At 39.1% G+C, this 20996-nt stretch overlaps 1 protein-coding gene across 1 annotated transcript in view; it reads right to left on the bottom strand.

Annotated features, from left to right (window-relative positions):
- Window positions 1–5757, bottom strand: part of FOXI3 (forkhead box I3) — a 10194-nt gene extending 4437 nt beyond the window's left edge. Inside the window, exons 1-2 of the mRNA XM_015591240.1 lie at window positions 5675–5757; window positions 3203–3255 (exon numbers count right to left, since the gene is read on the bottom strand). Of these exons, the coding sequence (XP_015446726.1) occupies window positions 3203–3255; window positions 5675–5757 (136 nt within the window). The remainder of the gene's footprint in view (window positions 1–3202; window positions 3256–5674) is intronic.
- Between the last annotated feature and the right edge of the window lie 15239 nt (window positions 5758–20996).

The raw sequence follows: 20996 nt of genomic DNA, 5'->3' as shown, positions 1-20996 counted from the left end.
CCCCTCCTGGCCGGCCCGGGGAGCCCCGGGAGCCCGGGGAGCCCGGGGAGCCCGGCACCTCCGGGTTTAGGGCGAAAAGTACCCCTTCCTGGCTAACGTATTCTTGGCACAATAATGAAATGCAATAACGACTATTAAAACAAAGGGATGATAACAAAGAGTATAGATGTTTCCAAGAAGTCCTAGAGTTAACTTTGGATGGTTGCTCAGGCCACCTGCCTGGGCGCCTTTGGGTTTTCTACACCTTTGTGATCGATCGAGTTGCAGAATTTACGCCCGGTCTCAATTGATCTGCTCCCAGTCGAGCATAGTAGACGTGATTTACAACTCTCTGGGTTAAGCGGCAGACAATATTAACAGGCATCTTTGATGAGTCCCCTACTAGGGAATTCTGTGATCGGAGGGACTGAAATCGGCTTTTAATTTCCCTAAACATATAGCTATTTGTTCGTTCACATTCAGGAAGTATTTGTTCATTTTATGTCTGGTCCGTGCACTCTTTCTGTGTGATTTGTTGTCTTCGAAAATAGAAAAAAAACAGAAGGGTGAACTTTTTCAAAGGCATTTGAATAAAAGGGTTCGAAATCACTTTAAAGCCAAGTTTAATTTAAAGTGTGTGAGAAGCGCTCGTTTACAAAAACGGCCACGACAAATTTTTGTTAAAAAAAGTAATTTTACAGACTACTTCTGAAAGTTTCCAAATGCGGTTCTTGCCTGCGAAAACAAACAAAACCAGTAAAATCCTGTTGCGATGCGACCTGCCACGCAGTCGTTATTTGTTGGCTCCGAAAAACAATAAGAAAACTGTTTCTTTTACAAGTTAAAACTATTCCTGAATATGTTCTTAGTAAGTGACAAGTCTGAGATTCTCATTTAAGGGAGGGGTGGGGGGAAAGTCTTTTCTAACTATTTGCCAATTGCAGACTGACAGTTAAGAGTATTTAATAATTTGGAACATCCCCTCAACGCTTCATTTATTTTCGTCATCAAGTTAGTTATGTACTTTGGGAAAAATTATTGTCTTCCGTTATATAACTTTTTTTAAAAAATGAAATCCAGAGATATTTAACTACAAATTGGTACTTAAACCCAAACTTCAAATATAACTATTTTTTTCATCCTTTCTGGAATCAGAAAGGAATTTGTCAACTCTAAAGAACATCATTTCTTTCGCTCTCCTGGCAAATGCTGTAGAATGGAATAGTGTTCACCTTACTTGTATTTTGATTTAAAGAACTAAATGTTTCTTAATTTAGATAAGTACAGTGTTTTTTCTTCTTCTTCCCCAAATAGGCCAAAACGTTTTGTTTTGTTTTGGGATGTTAATAAAGATGACAATTATAACCCAGGACACTGGAAAGTAATTTTTAATGAGTTATAATGCCTGAGTTTAATATTTTTTTTCCTTTAACTTAAAAGTCTAAACTACATAGAGAAAGTCCAAAAGAAAAGCTGGGAACCTAGATGGCAATAAATTAGGAAAAATTTGAAATCATCTTCCCTTTAGTAATTGATGTCGTTAAGAATACAATGCATTCTCTTATTTTTTGCAAATTGCTCACCCACATATACTTTGCAGTTTTGCAGGGTTGGTTTTTTTTTTTAAGTCTAATTCTCAACTCAAAACTCCAAATTATTCTGAGTGAGAGTCCATAATTGCAGATTATTGTTTCTTGCCTTGATTAAAGGTTCTGCCTATTTTGTTCCTTAACTACACATTATCTTTTGTGGACTTTAGTTTTATTTAAAAATGACAGAGCCACCTAGCGGCTCTTTGCCTCTGTTACAGCATCCGTAGGGGTAGGAATCTGTGAGGCGGACACACCCTCTAGGGGTTTGGGTGTTACACTTTTCTATTTTCACTCACATCTTAATTAGGATAGGTGTAAAACTATTATTGGTCATGGCTTGAGCTTTTTAATATCAAAATTGTAATAATGTCTTTTAAAATCATTATTTTTAAAAAGATTAAACAAATTTAAAAAACAAGTTCCCCACGATAAAGTTTTGTCAAATTGCCTTTCCACAAAATGATATAATCAAGAAATTGGTTAATGTTCTATGCCAGTGTAAAATAAAGATAGACTGTTCCATGTTTTCATCACTAGAAAAAACACATTTTGGGAAATTAGTCAACCCAAAGAAAATATCTTTTATTTTCCACTAACATTTGGTAACATCCGTGTTGCTTCTTTGAATTGGCTGAGCAACAACAGTAATTTGTAATGGAATGTAGTCATTTTTAACAAGTACTGTAACAGAATGTAATATTTATTACACTTACTATTTTGTAGCATAGAAACATTGGTACATTAGTGTTTGCTAGTATTTTTACATATCTTTAGAGGAAGGAAAGGTAATATAAATGGGAAATAGTCTCAGTGCTCTTAATTTCTAATGACTGCCAACTTAGAACAACATTGAGCTGTGCAAGGAATCAGTCCTTCCTATCTTGGCATCATGGTTTACCTTGTATCATCTGTGAGAAAAGCCACAGGTGGGAATCGTGAAATCTGCTCAGGTCTCCTATCTGGCTTTTCCACCTTGCTCTGTTGTTATCATACCTGTCTTACCTCTTCCTATAAATCAGAGGCTCTTTGAAACAAATCCTTATAGGTAATTCAGTTTTTTAAACACTTTGCCAACTAAAGGATAAACAAATATCATTTTTTTTTAAAAATTAGTATCTGTTGGATTAATGAATGACTATAAATGCTACATTGGAATATAAATAAGTCCATTCAAGGATGTGTAAACACACACACACACAAATAAGACCTGGGAAAAATTTTGGTAGTAAAAAAGAATAGAAGCATTACTTAGATGTGGAGAAAGAGCCCAACTCTGAAAATAATTTACTGAAGTAATGGAAAGAACATTTTAGAAAATATTTGCTTTTTTGTTTTCAAAAGATGTAAGGAAGTTTGGCTTTTATGAAACAAGAAGAGTGAGATAAAAAGTCAATGAATTCTGGTGCGAGTAGAGATGAAAAAGGAACTAGAGGAGATGAGAAAAGAATGCAAGAAAACTCGACTCATAATTGGAGAATACAGTCTGGAATAATGAGGTGAGAATAACTCTACCACATAGGCCAACTATATAAAATTAATTCATGCATTTATTGTTTTGGTGAGGAGAGGATGTAATATTTAAGAAAAGATGTTGAGATGACCAGAGTTGGACCCACTGCTTCATTTCTTACCTGCTGTAATTTTTTTCCAATTTCTGACCACTCGATTGGTTCTCTTTTTAGAGCTAGTAGAGTCATTATCTGATAGGATTATAAGGGGCAAATTGAAGAGCTTTTGTCCCGTCCTGTCTATATCTCAAAGGCTATGACTTGAAGATTGAAACAGAAGGACTGTTCATTTGTTTCTTTAACGAGTATTTTAGGGCTCGGAGTGTAACTGTTGATGGGAAACTGAGGCAGCTCTTTTCTCCCCGGGAGAGCAAGCTTTCCACTAATTTGGGATTTGTCTCCTGGTCCAAGAATACTTTCCCCTGTAAGCCCTTTATGTCGATGCTGCCAAATTGCCCTGCCAGTCACCTCACTCAGTTGCCTGGGAGGGAAGATGCGGGTGAGCTACAAACACAGAGTGGGGCAAAAAGCAAAGCCAGGGAGGCTCAGAAGCAGAGGCATGGCCCAGGGGTCACCAACCACGTGCCAGTTGGCCTCCAAAGTTCATGCCTCTCTTCCTACTGCAAATGTTAGGCATAGGAAGTGTAGCAAAAAGGATAAATACTTTTTAGAATTCTAGAAGCCTAAAGCACCTGCGGACGCCGCAGACGTTCCATGTACTTAATCCAGAAAAATAAGAGGAAAAATAACCTGCCAAGATAGTGGTGCTCCACGAATTTCTTTGAGCAAAGTCGATATGTGACCTCCCAACTCTCTGGTTGCCTCACTCTCTCCTCCCTAATTCTCTGGAATGCTTTCTGGACTCTGGTTCTAGCTGATTGGTCCCATTCTTGAGCTTCCACAGCTAACTTCTCAGACTTTTCCTTCTGCTCCAGACCAGGCTTCTAGACTATCTTCAGCTCTCCTGAAGGGTTTGCTTTGCAGAGCTTCCCTGCCCTGACTGCATCCTGGCCCCTCCCATCCTCTCCTGATATCCTGAGGCCATCTCAAGTGAAGGCTGCATTTGGCCCCATTCCTCCCTCCTCAGGGCAAGAAGGCCCTCAAACCCCACTGGGTGGTGCCGGCATCTGCCTGGATGGCTCATCCAACAACCTGGCCTTTCGTTTCCAGTAACCAATTCCTCTCTAGGTCAGCGCGCTCACTCTACTGGGTGTTCTACCAGGATGGTGATCTCGCTTTTCTTTTTTAGCATGAACAATTAAGGAACAGGTACTAAATGCGCAGCACTGTGCTAAGCACCTTACATGCATTATCTCATTTACTTCTCACAGCAATCCTATCAGATAAGAACTGTTAGTCCACATCTTACAAACGAAGGAGCTGACAGAGAGGCTAAATAAATTAACTGTGGTCTTCCAACTTCTAAGCCTGCAACTTCGACTCACAGCTGTCTGGCTGTGGAGCCCCTGCTAGTGTTTCAGTGCTGCTTCTTCCATTTCTTCCCCAGTGCCTAGTCTGGTGCTTGACATTAATGCATGCTCAATTATTATTGGTCAGTTGAATAGATTGAAGAGCTGAAAAGTATAAAATGGAAACTAAAAGTCTTACCCTACAATCTCCCAGCCCGTCTTTACACAGTCCCTCTCACCAAAGGCAGCCACTTGCTCTCAGTTACTTATGCTTTCCTTTAGGAAATGGTTTGTGGTACTTACCCACACAGCTGTACACATTTTAAAACGTACAGAAATGGAATCCACGTTATTCACATGGCTCTGCACCTTACAGTTTCATTAATATATTTTGGAGAACTTTCCAAAACAGCCCAAACGTCTATATGTCTACCTCATTTTATCCCCCTGGTGTTCCCTTTCATGGGATATTCAGTAGGGACCCACCTGTATAGCTGTGTTGAGTGGTTTATAGCCAGTATCTGTTCTAATTTGTTGGTGCCCCTACATACTTGTTGGGCAATATTTTGAATTTAACCTATTTTTGACGCATCTTTGGATTATTTCCGTGTTTAAAAATGTGGCTTAATTTTACTTGTGATAGTAAATTCATGGCCGGGATTTGCTAGATCGATGAGCGTGTAGCTTTAAATGTTTGATTCTGAAAAAATACTCTGCCCGAGGCGCCCTGTTCGGGCCACAGTGGTTTCACCATGATTGTCTATTTCCCTTCACCTTCGCTAACACTGGATTTCTTCAAGTCTTTTTATTTTTGCCAATCTTAAAAGCACTAAAGGATACTGCAAGAATGTTTCAATTTGTTTTTCATTATGAATGAATTGAAATACCTTGTCATATGTCATTTTAATTTCTTTTTTGCAAACTGCCTGTTCTGATTTTCTGCCCATTTTTCTATTTGTAGATCTTGTTTTTAAATTGATATGTCTGAGATCTTTGCAATTAAGCATATTACCCTTTTTTCTCCAAGTTGTTACAAATCATGGTGTCTTTGTTAAAACCGTCTCTTCTCTTGGCATTTGTGATACATGCTGTCCTGGCTGTTTTCCTTTCTCTTGTACATCTTCCTCAAGGACGTCTATTTCTCATCTCATCCTCTGAATAGTGTGTTTCCCCTCAGGTTCCTGACCTTGGCCCTCTTATATTTCTTTCTACACATTCTTCATGGGTCACCACATCTACTCCTGTGGCTTTAAGAATGGTAGCAGCCATCGTTTGTTGTAGTTGTTTCCCTCAGGTTCCTGACCTTGGCCCTCTTATATTTCCTTCTACACATTCTTCATGGGTCACCGCATCTACTCCTGTAGCAGCCATGGTTTATTATAGTTGTCGTTGCTTGTTTAACAATGCTGTAAAGAAACACTCTTCCACTATTCCCAATTCTTGAGGTTTACATGAGGTTGGTCACTGGGCAGGGACAGGCTGGAGACTCAGACTTGGCCCTTGCCTGTGTTGCTTTCTCTACACCAGTGGGTTATTTGAGGTATGTGACTTAAGATAGGTCATTTAAGATCTTCCTGGAGACTTCTGCTAGGATTATCAGGGAAAAGTTCCTTTCTTCAGAGGATTGGTTCCTGCACAGAAGCTGTAGTCCTGAAATAGCTGTGTTTGATGCCATGAGAGAGCCTGCTTAAGAATCCAAGTGACACCATGTAAAGCTGATTTGAATCCCTTCATCCAAAAGCCTCCTATAAAACCCCTTTGAACTTCCTGGTTTCATTAACCAACACATTTCCTTTTTGATTTAATAAATTAGGATGGTGTTTGTTATAAGCTGAATCATGACCTCCCACCCCCCACCCACCACCCCCCCAAAATAGTATGTTGATATTCCTCAGAATGTGACTCTATCTATTTGGAGATAGGGTCTTTAGAGAGTTCATTAAGGTACAATTAGATTATTAGGGTGGGCCCTAATCCAATATAACTTGTGTCTCTATAGGAAGAGGAGACTCGGACAGAGGTGTACTCACAAAGGGAAGACCATGTGAGGATACTGGAAGATGGCCATCTACAAGCCACGGAGAGAGGTCCTCAGAGGAAACAAGACTTGCCAACATCTCGATCTCGGACTTGCTCCCGAACTGTGAGTAAATAAAAGCCACTCAGTCTGTAGTACTTTGTTTGGCATCCCTAGCAAATTGATACAGGTGGGGTTTTTTCCCTTTCAAAAGAAAATGCTGGTGACTTTAATCCAAACCACTCACATGAACTCCTGGCCCAGTAATCAACTCCTACTGGACTTTTCTTCATTTTCCTAAAGTCACCTCATATACAACATGTCTAAGCAGCTCATCATAATTCTCTTACTATCCACTTCTCCTTCTGTATTCCAGATCTCTGTGAAGGGCCCCATCCCATCCACCCATCTGTCTAAATCAGAGGTTCTTCGACCTCAGTGACCATGTCATGCCACAATAGGTCTTTACTTTATCTATCTTACTTGCAACACTGAGGTTTAAGCCACCATCATCTCTCTCCTGGGTTACTGAAGTTGGCTCTTAATCGACTTCCCTGCCTCCTCTTGTCACCTTCCAATCCTATACACCACTCTCATAATGATTTTGTAAAAGGGCAAATCCAGTCATGACCCACATCTGCTGTCAACTCTTTAGTGGCTCCCACTGCTTAAGATAAAGTCCAAACTCCATACATGATCCTAGGAGAGGAAGCTCACCTTGTTAACTAGCTTGTCTCCACTCTATGCTCGATTTACACTCTCTTTAAAGCTCAGTGTTTCCCCAAATCCAGTCATTCTGATATTCTCTTCATGATTCTCTGTATCACTTATGTTAATCATTACTTAATATTTTTCTTTTAATTGATTTAACTTTTAAAATTAAATTTCACTCTTTAGAAAGGAAATTACATAGCACTACTGTAAATTAAATATATATAGTCACTACCTCACTTGTCATAACTAGAAGGTAAGCAATTTAAATGGATCATTAATATTGCTGGAAAATAATTTTAAATTAAAAATTTTAAAACTAAAAACAAATAACATCATATAAGTAACAGTAAATTTAATTTCTTTAACAAAGATCCAAACTTGAAACTAAATTCCTAGATAAGAAGATCAGCACTACTTATGATTGTTTTAATAAGAGCGATGTTTGGCTTGATTATGCTTATTTTAAAGTAAGATTAAGACAAAGTTCTACATTAGGAAGACAAATTCTGGTTTTTGAACTTTTTTTTTAACGCACACAAAGAATTTCAGTTTACATGTGTCTACATTGAATGGAAAAATGAATTTAATTGTCCCATTTGATAGGTTTAGCTGTTATTCAAAAAGGTGCTGTTCAAGAAGCCATCTGAGATCATTCTTAGGATCTGTTGTAAATTCGTGAAGATACAATCTAGGATAATATTCAAAAAGGATTAGAGAAAGGATTTCGTGTTCCCTGACTACTGTCACTGGATAATGCTTATAAAATCCTTTTATCAATCCTGTCAAGTGTTCTTTTTCATGCCCTTCAAAATATTTCCAGCAAATATTTCACTTGAGTTTATAAACAGGTTCACTTATGAATTCAAGGAATAGCTATTGAGAACAATAGACCCTGTCCCAGACTCTAAGCCAACAGAATAAACCGTGAATCCCTGCTCCCACATAGTTTCAGACAGGGAGGAGTTTACCACTCTATGTGACCCAGGGGACTAAGGGACTCCAGAACCCAGGGGACCCGGGCCACGGGCCTACAGTCTTCAAGGTCATTTTATCTTGGGAATACTGAAATAAGCTTGTCTTTTAAGCGTTAATTAGGCTTTTAAATGAGCGAGACTTATCTATAAGATATGCTAATTTTCAAATCCTCACCCAATCATGCATATGATGTCCATGAAGATAGAAGTTTTCTTCTAGAAAGACTTAATTCTTCTCCTATCTTGAAAAGACAGGTGTGGAGCTTCGGTATGAAGCAGTAGTCACTGCCCAACACTTCTCAACTTTGAAAAGATTGAGAATTCTGTGACCTAAGTTAACATAATGGACAATCTTAACTGCCTCCTGGAATTTTTCTATCTTCTGTGGGCCAAGACATGCCCTGTGTACACAGCAACATGTAGTCTTGGCTCGCCAGCCTGAGAGAAAGGGGCTCATTCCCCTGTTGAACCACCCGTGGCCCTAGCACCCTCTATACTTTTTCCAGTGCATTGCTTGTCATGGTTTGCTATGAATGGAAGTTCAAAAATCAGTTCTCTTCTTCAGATGTAGGAGTTGACAGGTCAAGATATGTCTATGATCTTAATTCAATTGAGATAAAAATTCAACTTTACTTTTCCAGAAGACCACCAGGATGTCCTAACATCATTTATTGAATAGTCCCCTTAAGTTATTTAGGCTTGGAGTTATGGTGCTGAGTTCTGAGATGGCGGAGTAATTGATATTCAATAATGATGACCCTGAGTCACCAGTAAAATTAAATCATGTTGTGTACTCACTGTTAAGAGGGAAAGAAAGTGAATGAGTTAGTATAGAATGATTTTAAATACTCATCTTAACATTTTTGTTATTGTTGCTTAAAGGCAATTATTTGAAAAGTTTGCATCTTATTGCCCAATAGCCAAGATAAATGTAATACATGGTATAAAATGAAGCACTCTTTTTTTATTCATAAGCACTGACACACTAAATTTTCTTAGTAACTAAAATTAAAATAAACATTAAAACTTCAGAGAAAACTTATTTGCAGTGACAAGCCACTGACTAGCCAAAGGCCGCAAGTCCTGAATCAGCTGATTAGTCATACTGTGGGTTCCCTAGATCAGAACCCCTGAGTATTTAAGGCATCATTACATTTGGGATTCAATGATTACTTCTGAAACTCTGAGTAGAAAGAAGCCTCAAGCCAATACATAGGCCCATCGACAGCGCGAAAGACTGTTTCCTTGAATCCCTCATCAAGACAACATAACCAAAGTTTACTAATCTGATAGATGAAAATTTTCTCATTTATTGTTTTAACTTTCACTTCTTTAATTATGAGAAATTTTGTGTAGTTTTTCAAATGTATGTTCTTTTTTTGTAAACAATGTCCTTCGTACACTTTTATTGGATCGTTTAACTTTTTGTTATTTATTTTTAAGAATCTTTGCATTAACCCCATGATAGACAAATTGCTTAGCTTCTTTTAAGCCTCGGTTTTCTCATCTGGAGAATGAGAACAACGATGCTAATGGTAATAATAATTGTTAATTCATATTGAAAACTGCAGGCACTTCGCTAAGTAGTTATCTCATTTCAGGGCCACTAGTCCACAAGGTGTCCTTGTAAAAATTAGAAAAGGCTCCCCTTCCTCAGGCAGGCCTTACCCTGTACTAGGGCATGTGGCTTGGAGAGCAGGCACTGGCTTTCACCACTACTTATTGCCTTAGTTGTTTGCCCTTATCCAGGGCACACAATTGTTCACAGTAACTCTGTCTTATTTAATTTTCATAAACAATCCTAGGATGAAGATACTGTTATCCCTATTTTAGGTCATTTCCCCAAAGCCACACAGCAAGTCAGTGGTGAATTTGCAGCCCACAATTAATCACTGTGCTGTAAAACACTGCTACACAGGGCTGTAGTCAGTATTAACCAGGACAGCCCTCATAAAGCCCTCAGCACAGTGCCTGATAGATTAAAAAAAATGCATGTGATATTAGCCGTTAGTCTTTCATGTGTTGCAAATATTGTTTTCCAATTTAGTCATTTGGCATTTGATTTGGCTTGTGGTATTTGCTAACCTACACAATTTTTATATAATCAAATTTCTTTATCTTTCCATTATGACTTTGATTATGATTTTTGGTTTGGTTAGCATTATAAAGACAAAACAATTGGATAAGATATAACCACTCCTGTGTTAATTAGGGAACGGGCTAACTTAAAGAGACTCCAAAATATAAGATTAAGAGATGAACTTCTCTCTCATGGAACAGCCTGGACTTGGGATGTGACTCTGCTCCAGAGGCTTCCCAGTGACCCAGGCGCTTGTTCTGTCAGAAGGAAGGGGAAGGGAAAGGAAGAGGAAAACAAGCAATTTCCTTAAAAGAAGCGACATTCATTTCCACTTAAATCCCACTGGAACTTAGTCACTTAGGCACACCTGACTGCAAAGGAAGCTGGGAAATGTGGTCTCAAACTGGGTGGCCTGTGCCCTGCTGAAACAAGGGGTCTGGCAGGCAGGGGCATGGCTCTTGTACTAAAAGAAAGAAGGAGAGAGTACCAGGTTACGACTGGCAGTCAGGACCATACCTCCCCAAACTCTACATCTTTGTATGTGAAATTCCTCTCTTCCTGAACTTACTTCTGGATAATTTTTGCTCAGCTACAAGAATTTCAGTTCTTGTAGATGCAGTTTTTTGTTTGTTTGTTTGTCTGTTTTTCAAGTTCTTTTGTTGGAGATGATTATAAGAGGTAACTCAGAGCTAAGAAAAGAAAAGAGAGATAATACTCCTCGCCTCCTGAGGGTCTTGGCAAATTCTCCTTCCTGGGCTGGGATCACCTTTCCCAATCTTTCAGCCAGTTAATTGCTACCTGTTCTTCAGATGCCAGCTCAAAGCCCCATCCTCAGAGTAGTGGCCCTAGCTTCCTCCTTCTCACTCTCCTAAAGTAGATGAGGGCTCCTTCATAATTGGTTCATGTTACTTTTTATTAATAGTGCTTTTGCACTTGGTAACTAAGATGTGTTAGTGTGAGTATCTGGTCGACACCTGCCCGGGTGGCACTGGACTGTGGATTTCTGGGGTCAGGGGCTGTGTCTGTTTTGTTCACCTCCAGGAATAGAGCCTGGCACTGAGCACAGAGTCCTCAATAAGTGTTTGCTGGTTGAATGTTGAGAGAGGAAGACAGAGAAGCTCTGAGAGAAATGAAGAAGGCTGAGACAAAAGTAGCTGATTTCTTAGAATGTCATGGGTGGCCTGTCAGAGGGTCGGGGCTGGGCTGAACGTGGGAAGTGGGCAAGCAGAGCCTGGTCAGGCCTGTTGGGCACTGACTAGCTCCATGAGCTCTGTGCTCCACAGGCAGAGAGGATGAAACCCCTTTCAAGGAGGAGAGATGCTGGTGAGATGCTTGCTCAACTCTAGGGCCAGGCTTGAGACCTCTGTTCCTTTAGAAGAGGCATAGACACTTAATAATTGATTCATCAATTAATGAAATATTACATGTTGAATCTTAGCCTTTTCTGTGAAATAAAATCACTTGTTTCATGACTTCATTCATTTTCTCAAATGAAGCTGAATCCTGTCAGATTTATTTAGACAGTTTGGCTTTTAATTTAAAAGTGACACTGACATTTAAGAAAAATCTATACAGTATTCCACCTTATCTGCAGAAGATACCTTCCAAGACCTCCAGTAGATGCCTGAAACTGCAGATAGTACCAAACCCAATATATACCGATTCTTCATACACACACACACACGCACACACACACACACACACACACACACACACCTATGATAAAGTTTAATATATAAATTATGCACAGTAAAAGAATAACAATAGCTGATAATAAATAGGACAATTCTAATAATTACTGCAATAACACACATGTGAATGTGCTCTCATGCTCTCTCTCTCTCTTTCTCTCTCCAGTAATTTTTATATTTTTTTAGTTCAAATCTATTCCTGGATCTGTGTAACCATCCCTTACGTGCAGTAAATGGCCTGCTGTCACTTGTTTCAGGGGATCCTTTGCTGAAGTCTTCTTATAGGCTCAGTGCTTTCTTGCACAACACATTAATCGAAACATTTTGTGTTCATATCTTCCACCCACAAATTTAATGCCTTTTCCATCTTAACTAAGCACTTATCATGCACTGTGACAGCATAATTGGCACAAATTTCTTTTTACCTTTTGCAGAGTTTTACAGATAGAAAATTCGTTCTTCCTAATCTCAGCATGCAATTTTTTCTTTCCTTATTAAGTCAAGAATTTTCACCTTTTCACTTAAAGGAAGCACTTTCAGGCTTCTCTCTGGCATATCTGAATTGCCAGCATCATCACTCTCACACTTTGGGGCCATTATTAAGTGAAATAAGCACAAGTGCTTGAGCACAAAGCACTGAGATACTGAAACAGTTGATCTGATAACTGAGGTAGCTACTAAGAGACTTAACTGGGCGGGCGCGTTTACAGCATGGAGACACTGGGTAAAGGGATGACTTAGGTCCTGGGCTGGCTGGAGCAGGAAGGCACGATATTTCATCACACCATACAGAACAGTGAGCATTTAAAACTTAGAAATTGTTTATTTCTGGAATTTTCCATTTAATATTTTGGACCTCAGTTGATTGAGCATGGGTAACTGAAACCGTAGAAAGTGAAATTATGTATAAGGGGGGACTACTGCATTAGGAATGGTGATAAAACAAAGGTCATTAGAATTCTACCATTTCCTATCGTCAGTGCACCTTTCAACATTGCTACTGACATTTGACAAGTGTCCTAGTCAATAAGGTACATAACATATTGACTGTCAAACTGCTGAGATACTCTTGCATTTTGGACAGATGTAAGTTACATTATATATAATGTGTCTATCTTTTTTTTAAAACCTAGATTGCTCAGAGTTTCTGCCTCTTTCATAGAAATGGTAAATCAACTATGAGCAAATATCTTAATCAAATGTTAAGAGAAAAAAAACACTTTGGAAAGCATTCAGAAAAAGTAGTTGATGTTGAATCACTTAGAAGATGGAACCTCAGGTAGTCTAACAAAAATATACCTTTGGTCAGCTTTTGCTTGTTTAAATTCCTCGTGTGACTTCATATCTCTGTGCAAGTAGGAATGACAGCTGCTGAGAAAGGTTCGGAGTTAGAGGAGCTCCCTGGAGAATCTGCAGGTTCAGGTTATATTCTAGTAGTTTCTTTTTTTTCTCCAGCTTTATTGAAATGTAATAGAAAATTAGTTACTCGTATTTACATTGTATAATTCAATGAGATTTTTTTTTCAATTATAGTTGGCATACGATATACCAGTTTCAGTCGTACAGCATAGTGATCAGAGATCCACATAACTCACAAAGCGATCACCCCACTAAATCTAGTTCCCCTCTTCCTCCTTCCATATTTATCTTCTCTTACTTGGTCTCACTTTCATCTCTCACTATCTCCAAGCAGTTTGAGTAGCCCACAGCAACCTGCTGCATGAAAATGCCCTCCAACGTTTTCACCTTTAGAGCTGCGTCTATTATTGATCAATGACAAAATTTTTCATGTATTCCATTTTAAACATTAAAGCACTTTGCAGTAGACCGTCATCCTACTTGTTGTTCAGGTTTTCTCCTTTTATAAGATCTCAGCTTCAAGAAAATGAAAGAAAACATAAGCCAGAATGGATGAGTCAGCAGTTCCTCAATCCTCAGTCTATTCCATTGCATAATCAATGCAATTTGGTTCTTGCAAAAATAATTAGAAGAAGAGGTGATTCTAACTTTCCCGTATGAACACACCTGCTATATTTTATTGCCCGAATTTAGTCCATTTTTATTGTTCACATTTATGGAGAGTACTTGGAAGAAACCCATTTGAAAACAATACTGGTAACATCCGTCCGATTCACCTGATGATGCTAAATAGTAAGTCTCTGATGAACACTTGAATTGCAGCCACTTCAAAATAGGCAGTGTCTCTTCTACAAAGCATGTGACAATGCATCTCACTGTCACTGTATTTTCAAATCTTGTCTGGCCGAAGACTTAGATCTAAAAAGAGAAATAATTTCATGTTTAAAGACAGTGTTAGGACAAAGGCCGAGAGGACCAGGGCTAGAAGCACCCAGCCTCAGATGATTTATACCCGAAAGCCATATTCCATTGGCAGCTTTAAATCAGGGGCTTGGCTCAATCTGTACCTCTGGACTTGAAGGAAGCGTGAAAGTGAAGTTTCCCACTATGCTCTTCGCAGAGCCAAGAGGAACCTCGGCGTTAGCTGCACACCTTTGTCAGCTGTGCTTTCTCTATTGTTCCCCAAATGGCGAGGGATTAAGACGAGGAGGTCAAAGTGGCAATTTTTTAATGTTTCTTCCTAAGCCAGAAGAGATACTTTTCTTGAGCTGTGAAAAGGAATGCAGACTGCCGAATGCCTTGGGAAACTTGTTGCAAAACACCTGGAGTGTGTCTGTCTACTCCATACTTTAAAACAGCTGACTTCTGCTTCCTCAAAGCCACCTTCCCCTGCCCAGCCTCAACCCCTTCCTTTCACACTGCTGTTCCTCTGGCCTCCAGCGCCTTGCTCTTTTAATGTTAGGACTAAAAGAAATCCCCCTGCCCACAGCCATAAGCAGGATGCAGTCACTTTATTTATGATATATTAACGTGAACTGGGAAGCTCTGTCACCCCACCCTCCACACCCACTGCTGAGATTCTACTCAAGGGGGAGAGTTCGATTTCCAAAATGATCTGCACCTGGCCTCTCAGAGGAGGTCTGCAGTTACCATTGTTTATGCAAATGTGGGCTTCAGGCTTCTGGGAAGTTAGGAGACTTGTGGTGTTGTTGGTATTGCTATTCTTTAGCACCTGGGAGCCCTCAGAGAAAGGCCCTGTAGAAATACAGGGGAGGGAAGCAAACTCCTTGAGCTGCACCTGGCTGCCTTTCATTGGTCAGTTCACTCCCTCAGAAACCCTGTGACCCAGAATAGAGATCACTGTATGACACAAAGCATCATTTTAAATTTTAAAAATGGATGGTATTTAGGAAGTTTCCCCCTCTCATTTTGGGGTTAGTAGGCTAGGCATGCAAATAAATCTCATGTAGAAATCAGCTGACTTCTATAGAAATAATAGCTACCGACAGAGATGCTCAGAGATTTAAAGCTGCATTAAAAAAAAAAAAGGTTTAAAACTCAGAATAAAATGAGTTCTGTAACTAGTATGTAAAGGATTAGAATCAGTCCTGCCTCAAAGAGGAAGTAGAGGAAGCAAGAAGACTTCCAAGTAGTGATTGTTACTCTGTACGCAGGGCGCAAAAAAACTCGGTTTTATGTGGTCTGCAAAGTTCCATCGCAGCAAGGGATGTGCGGTGCCCAGACAGCAGTTGCCAGGGATGACTTTTTGGGAGCCCTTCTCTCCATGATTATCATGCTTCTTGGAGGGCAAGGTCTATGACTAGTGTCTCCTGTTCTAAGACTGAGCCTAAACACATAATCGGCCAACATGGATTGCTTGTTGATCAAATGCTTGCTGGTGTGTCTTGTTATTAATCAATTAGAGGGCTGAGGACACCGTACCTCCTCAGGTGTGTTCATTTAGCTTCCGAAAAATCTGTTTCTGTGAAAGGTAAGAGGTGTTTATTTTTAATCTCAAGCTTATCCTTGAAGGAGCCTGTAATTGATGATGGCACTGAAGGTTGCAGTTTGCTTTTATTCAACTGATTTCACCTACAAAATATGCATCGTGGCTGATTTGATGATGGCCCTTCTGTGGCAGATCGTGTGCTTTCTGTAGGAAATAGGCATGTTCAGATGTGTGAGAAAATTGCATGTTCTCCACCATTTCTCCACACTCGATCATCCCTAAGTCTTTTCGCTGTAAAGATTTTATATAAAATGAGGAATATCGAAGCCATTTTCCTGCTCAGATCTTTCCAGGTTTATATTTTAAAATAAATTTCTAAATAAATACTTTTAACAAAATGAACAAGCACTATTCAGTTAACTCAGTACTTTGTAACATATTCCAGTGCAAAAATAAGATTAATCTCAGATAATAAATTTTACAAATGCACAGGAAGAAACTTAAGTCCAGGTAATGCAGGGCTTTGCCATCCACGGTTTCAGTCTAGAGCCCTGGGATCCTAGGAACTGGATGCAGTTGGGTTGCAGAATTCAAATATAATTATTAATTGAATTAGAAAAACAACTACTAGAATCTCTTCTGTAGAAAAAGATAAAATGTCATTGCTAGAAAAAATAATATGCAGAAACTATGAAAATGTAATCCAGTGGTCCTCTCTTACTTACCAAGCAGATACATTGAGAGTATATCTCAACTGATTCAGTATCTCCAGGCTACAGAGAAATTCAGAGAAGAGTTATCATAGATAATAACCAGTTTGTTATTTAACTGAAGTCTAAGCAACAGCTCTAACACGGTTCTACTGCTTCTACCTGGGGAATTCTAATGAAAATCAGGTGGAGGCTAGGGAAGGGGCCGGCTGGCTTCTTCTGTAAAGGCAAGAACATTTCTTTAGCAATGTCTAAAGAAACAACCGACTTTGTGAAACGCCATCTCTAAATCGTGAAAGACTGTGTTTGGCTTGGATGGGACTTGGAAGTGAAGCAGGAAATGCAAAAGAAAATTCAAAAGTAACGTAGAAACTGTTGAGGGATTTGTCCTCCTCAAGTAGAAATGTTCATCTCTTAAAAGTGCTGATGAGGAGAAAAAAAGACGAGAAGTCTCTTACAAGGGACACAGGCTCTGAGAATTGTAATTGGTCAATAATATTTAAATTTAATATTTTCATTGGCCGTGTTAGTAGACTGAGAGCAGACTCAGACTTGATGCAGGCCATGTCTTTTATTAGAGAATGCATTAATATAGTATATTTTTTATTTTCTAATAAACATAATTATCACAAAAAGTAAATCAAGCAGCAGTCCTAACGGCAAATTCAAAACATGGAAAAACATAACTGGCAATTGTGGGCTGATCACATTTCACCAGTGAGCAATACTGAAACATATTTTATTTGCTTCTTTTTCTTCCCCTGTGGGAGTTTGTGACAAAGGATGCTACAGATTCCCCCCAAATGCTATAGTGTCTGCACATCAGTGGTCAAATCCACTTCTATGTGGTACAAGCTAAAGCATGGCTTTATTGTAGCCATGCAGGGAACTAGCCTTGACAGAATAGAAGTAGTTTAATTTCTGCAAAGCTTAGAGATGCAGATATCTGAACAGATGATTAGGACTCTGGCGATGAAACTCATCTTCTGTCATCACAAAGCTTGAGTCCACTGATTAGCACAATCATAATATCAACAACAGTATCCACCACTATCCCTGGCACTGCTACAAACACTTACATGGGTTTTTACAGAAGAAAATTTTGCTATCCCATTTGAACTTCCAAACAACCCTAATTAAGTGATTTGCCTAAGGGATCAGAGCCAGTTGACCGGCTGAGCTGGGCCTCAGAATGAGGCCTGACTCCAAGACCAGTGGGACAGCTGCCCAGGGAGACTGGGTCTGGGGAAGACTAGATTTTATGTGTTGTATTTGCATCTGTTTTTTTTTTTTTTCTTGCTCTCGACTCCCATTATTCCTCTCTCTTTTTTCTTTCTCTTATCTCTTTTTCCTTTTTTTTTTTCAGACATAATTGACATCCATCAATTGCACATATTTAAAGGGTACAATTTGGTAAGTTTTAACATATTTATGCATTGATGGAACTATCACCACAATCAAGAGTGTGAACTTATCCATCTGCCCTCACCCTTCCAGCAAGGAGTCCTCCTGCTTCTCAGTAGCCCCTCCCTCCCACCTCTTCTGCCTGCCCCTTCCCCGGCTCTCACTGATCTGCTTTCTGTCCCTATGTGTTAGTGTGCACTTTCTAGAATTTATGTAAATTGGATCATATAATGTGTACTCTTTTTTAAGTCTAGCTTCTTTCACTCCACATAATTATTTTGAGATTCATCCATGTTGTGGTTTTAGTAGCTCCATAGTTCATTCCTTTTTTATTATTTTATAGCTGAGTAGTGTCCCATTGTATAGATATACCACAATTGTTTATCCACTCACTTGTCGATGAACATTAGTACTGTTCCACTTTGGAGCTATTAAAAATAAAGCTTCCGTGAGCATATGTGTACAGGTGTTTGTATAGACATACGTTTTTCTTTCTCTTAACACCTAAGAATGGAAAGGCAGGTGCATGCTTAAATTCAAGAAACTGCTCAACTCTTCCAGAGTTGTGCACCCTTTACATTTCTAGCAGCTTTGTATGAGAGTTCCAGTTCCTCCACATCCTCATCAACATTTTATATGAACAGTCTTGTTCATTTTAACCATCCTAGTATGTATGTAGTGGTATCTTATTGTGGTTTTAATTTGCATTTTTCTGATGACTAATGATGCTGACTCCTCTTTCTTTTGTTGATCACTTTTTCCAGTGTACATGTGAACTTATGTTTAAAAATTTTTATATAATTGGATTTCATGCATGTACCTGCCTTTGTGGTCTTTTTCATCTATGTTTGAGGATCCTAATGGATGAAAAAGAGCAACATGTTTTCCCTTTTTCATATCCACCTATCGAAAGTAATACCAGGAGGAATATTTTCTAGAAAATGGACATATATCAACATTCCTAGGTTTCAGATGTTCAATACATGCTATGAACAAGAAATCTGGCCTGTTTCAAAATCCACAAATCTAAAAAAGGAATAACTTAATTCATGCCCATGAATATTTTTGAATCCCTATATGAGCACTAACGGAGATGAAAGCCTGAGAAATTAAATAATAATTATAATAATTATTATTATTGTATTATATATTTTATAATAATTATAAACTAACAATAAAAGCATGATACTATTCTCTCTGAAAATATTGCCTAGTAATCATTTCTATATATTTGTTGTTGCTATTTTAAAACTTAAAGAGATGCATTTTCCTGCTTTCTGTGAAAGTGGGCACAAGCCGAAGGCGTGCTGTATTACTGAACAGGTGCAGTTTCCCAGTGCTATTGTAGAAGGAAGTGGGGCTTGAAGCAGGGACAGAGGCCTTTACTCCCTCAGCCTGCAAACTCTGAGGGAGCAACTACTAGTTTGGTGCTGATGGAGTCTGGACTCGTGACTGTCCAATCTGTTCCCCAGTGGTCAGACCGATCATCAAACCCTAACAAGCAATAGCAGTCCACATACATGTGTGTTTGAGAGACAGGCTGAATGCTAAGCATCACAGAAAAGATTCTCTGAGCAATATATAGGATAAAATAAATAACAACAACTAATCCCAATACAAATCAGAATGGTATAAGCCCACCAGAGCAGTGCTAATCAAAGTAACTAATCAAAGTAACTAGTCCACAGCCGTTTGTGATTGGTCTGCAATAAAACAGAGATTATGCTGGAATGTAGATCAACACACTGCTGCTTTGATGATGATGATGATAATAATAATAATAATAATAATAAAAATACACAAACACACACTGAACTAACAGGAGTGCTTACTTGCCTTGTTGGTTTACATTCTCATTTAAGCTCCTCAACTATCTCCTTGCGGACAGATAAGGAACAGGTCGCAGACCTCATTCTAGGTGGCTTTGTTTTAGAAAGGTACATGCAGCTTTGGGTATGAGCACAAAAGGGAGGGTGATTAATTCTGAAAAGTACATATTCACTCTCTAGCATTTATGACATTTTTTAAAATTGGCCTCAGGGCAAGCCAGTATATTTCAGGAAATTGCAAAGATCAAAGCACTTTAAAATTATATGTTTATTTTAAAATTAAAACAAATATTAAAATTAACTCTGCACTGTCTATTGTAAACAATAGAGAATTAATTCTTTGACAAATGAAGTAAGGGTATAATAAATATGATAGTATTTTTACTTATTAGCCTTTGAGGACTAAATGACGTTCTAACCAGCATGATTTATATCAGTAAGACATTTTATCAACATCATTATCCTGTCAACATGGACACTGTATTTACCAAACACTGGAGTATCATCTCATACTGCATAACACAGAGGGACATTTCCGCCAACCTGGCAAGAGACCTGTGACAAAGATATCCACAGACTCTGGCACCTGGGATTACATTACTTTACTTGGTTAAAGGGACTTTGCTGAGGTCATTAAATTAAGGGTCTTGAGGTGAGAGTTTATCCTGGATTATCTGGGTAGGCTCAGTGTAGTCCCAGGGTCCTCGTAAGAGGCAGGCAGCGGGGTCAGAGGTGGCGGCGTCACAACAGGACGGGAAGCTGGAGAGCGCCTCAATGCTCCATGTGCTTTGAAAATGGGGGAAAGAACAAGAGCCTAGAGTCCAGGCACCTTCTAGGCACTAGGAAAGACAAGGAAACAGATTAGCTTCTCCCCTAAAGAAATGGAGCCCTGCGGACACCTTCATTTTAGGACTTCTGACCCCATAACTCTAAGATAATATATTTGTATTGTCTTAGGCCACTAAGCTTGTAGAAATTTTAACAGCAGCAATAGGCAACTAATGCCAGAGAGTAGGGGAGAACAGCAGTGCTTACCGACTGCTTGGCTGGGCCCTGTTCCCAGTGCTTTCTACATGTTAACACATCTGTCACATCCACAGCATGAGCAGCTTATTATTATTACTGTGTTTTACAGATGAGGAAACTGAGGCAGAGGCATTAAAGACCAAGGTCCCATGGCTTGTAAGGTCAGGGTCAGTGTTTGAGGTGAGTCCCTTTGGCTTCAGAATGTGTGCACTAACCCACCTCACTTTATCACTTCCCTGATGGTCAGCAAAAGGG

Source organism: Pteropus alecto, unplaced genomic scaffold (assembly GCF_000325575.1).
Source record: "Pteropus alecto unplaced genomic scaffold, ASM32557v1 scaffold55, whole genome shotgun sequence".
In the NCBI taxonomy this organism is placed as follows: Eukaryota; Metazoa; Chordata; class Mammalia; order Chiroptera; family Pteropodidae; genus Pteropus; species Pteropus alecto.
Note: the sequence above shows the minus strand (reverse complement) of the source record. Positions and strands in the feature narration are given on the sequence as shown.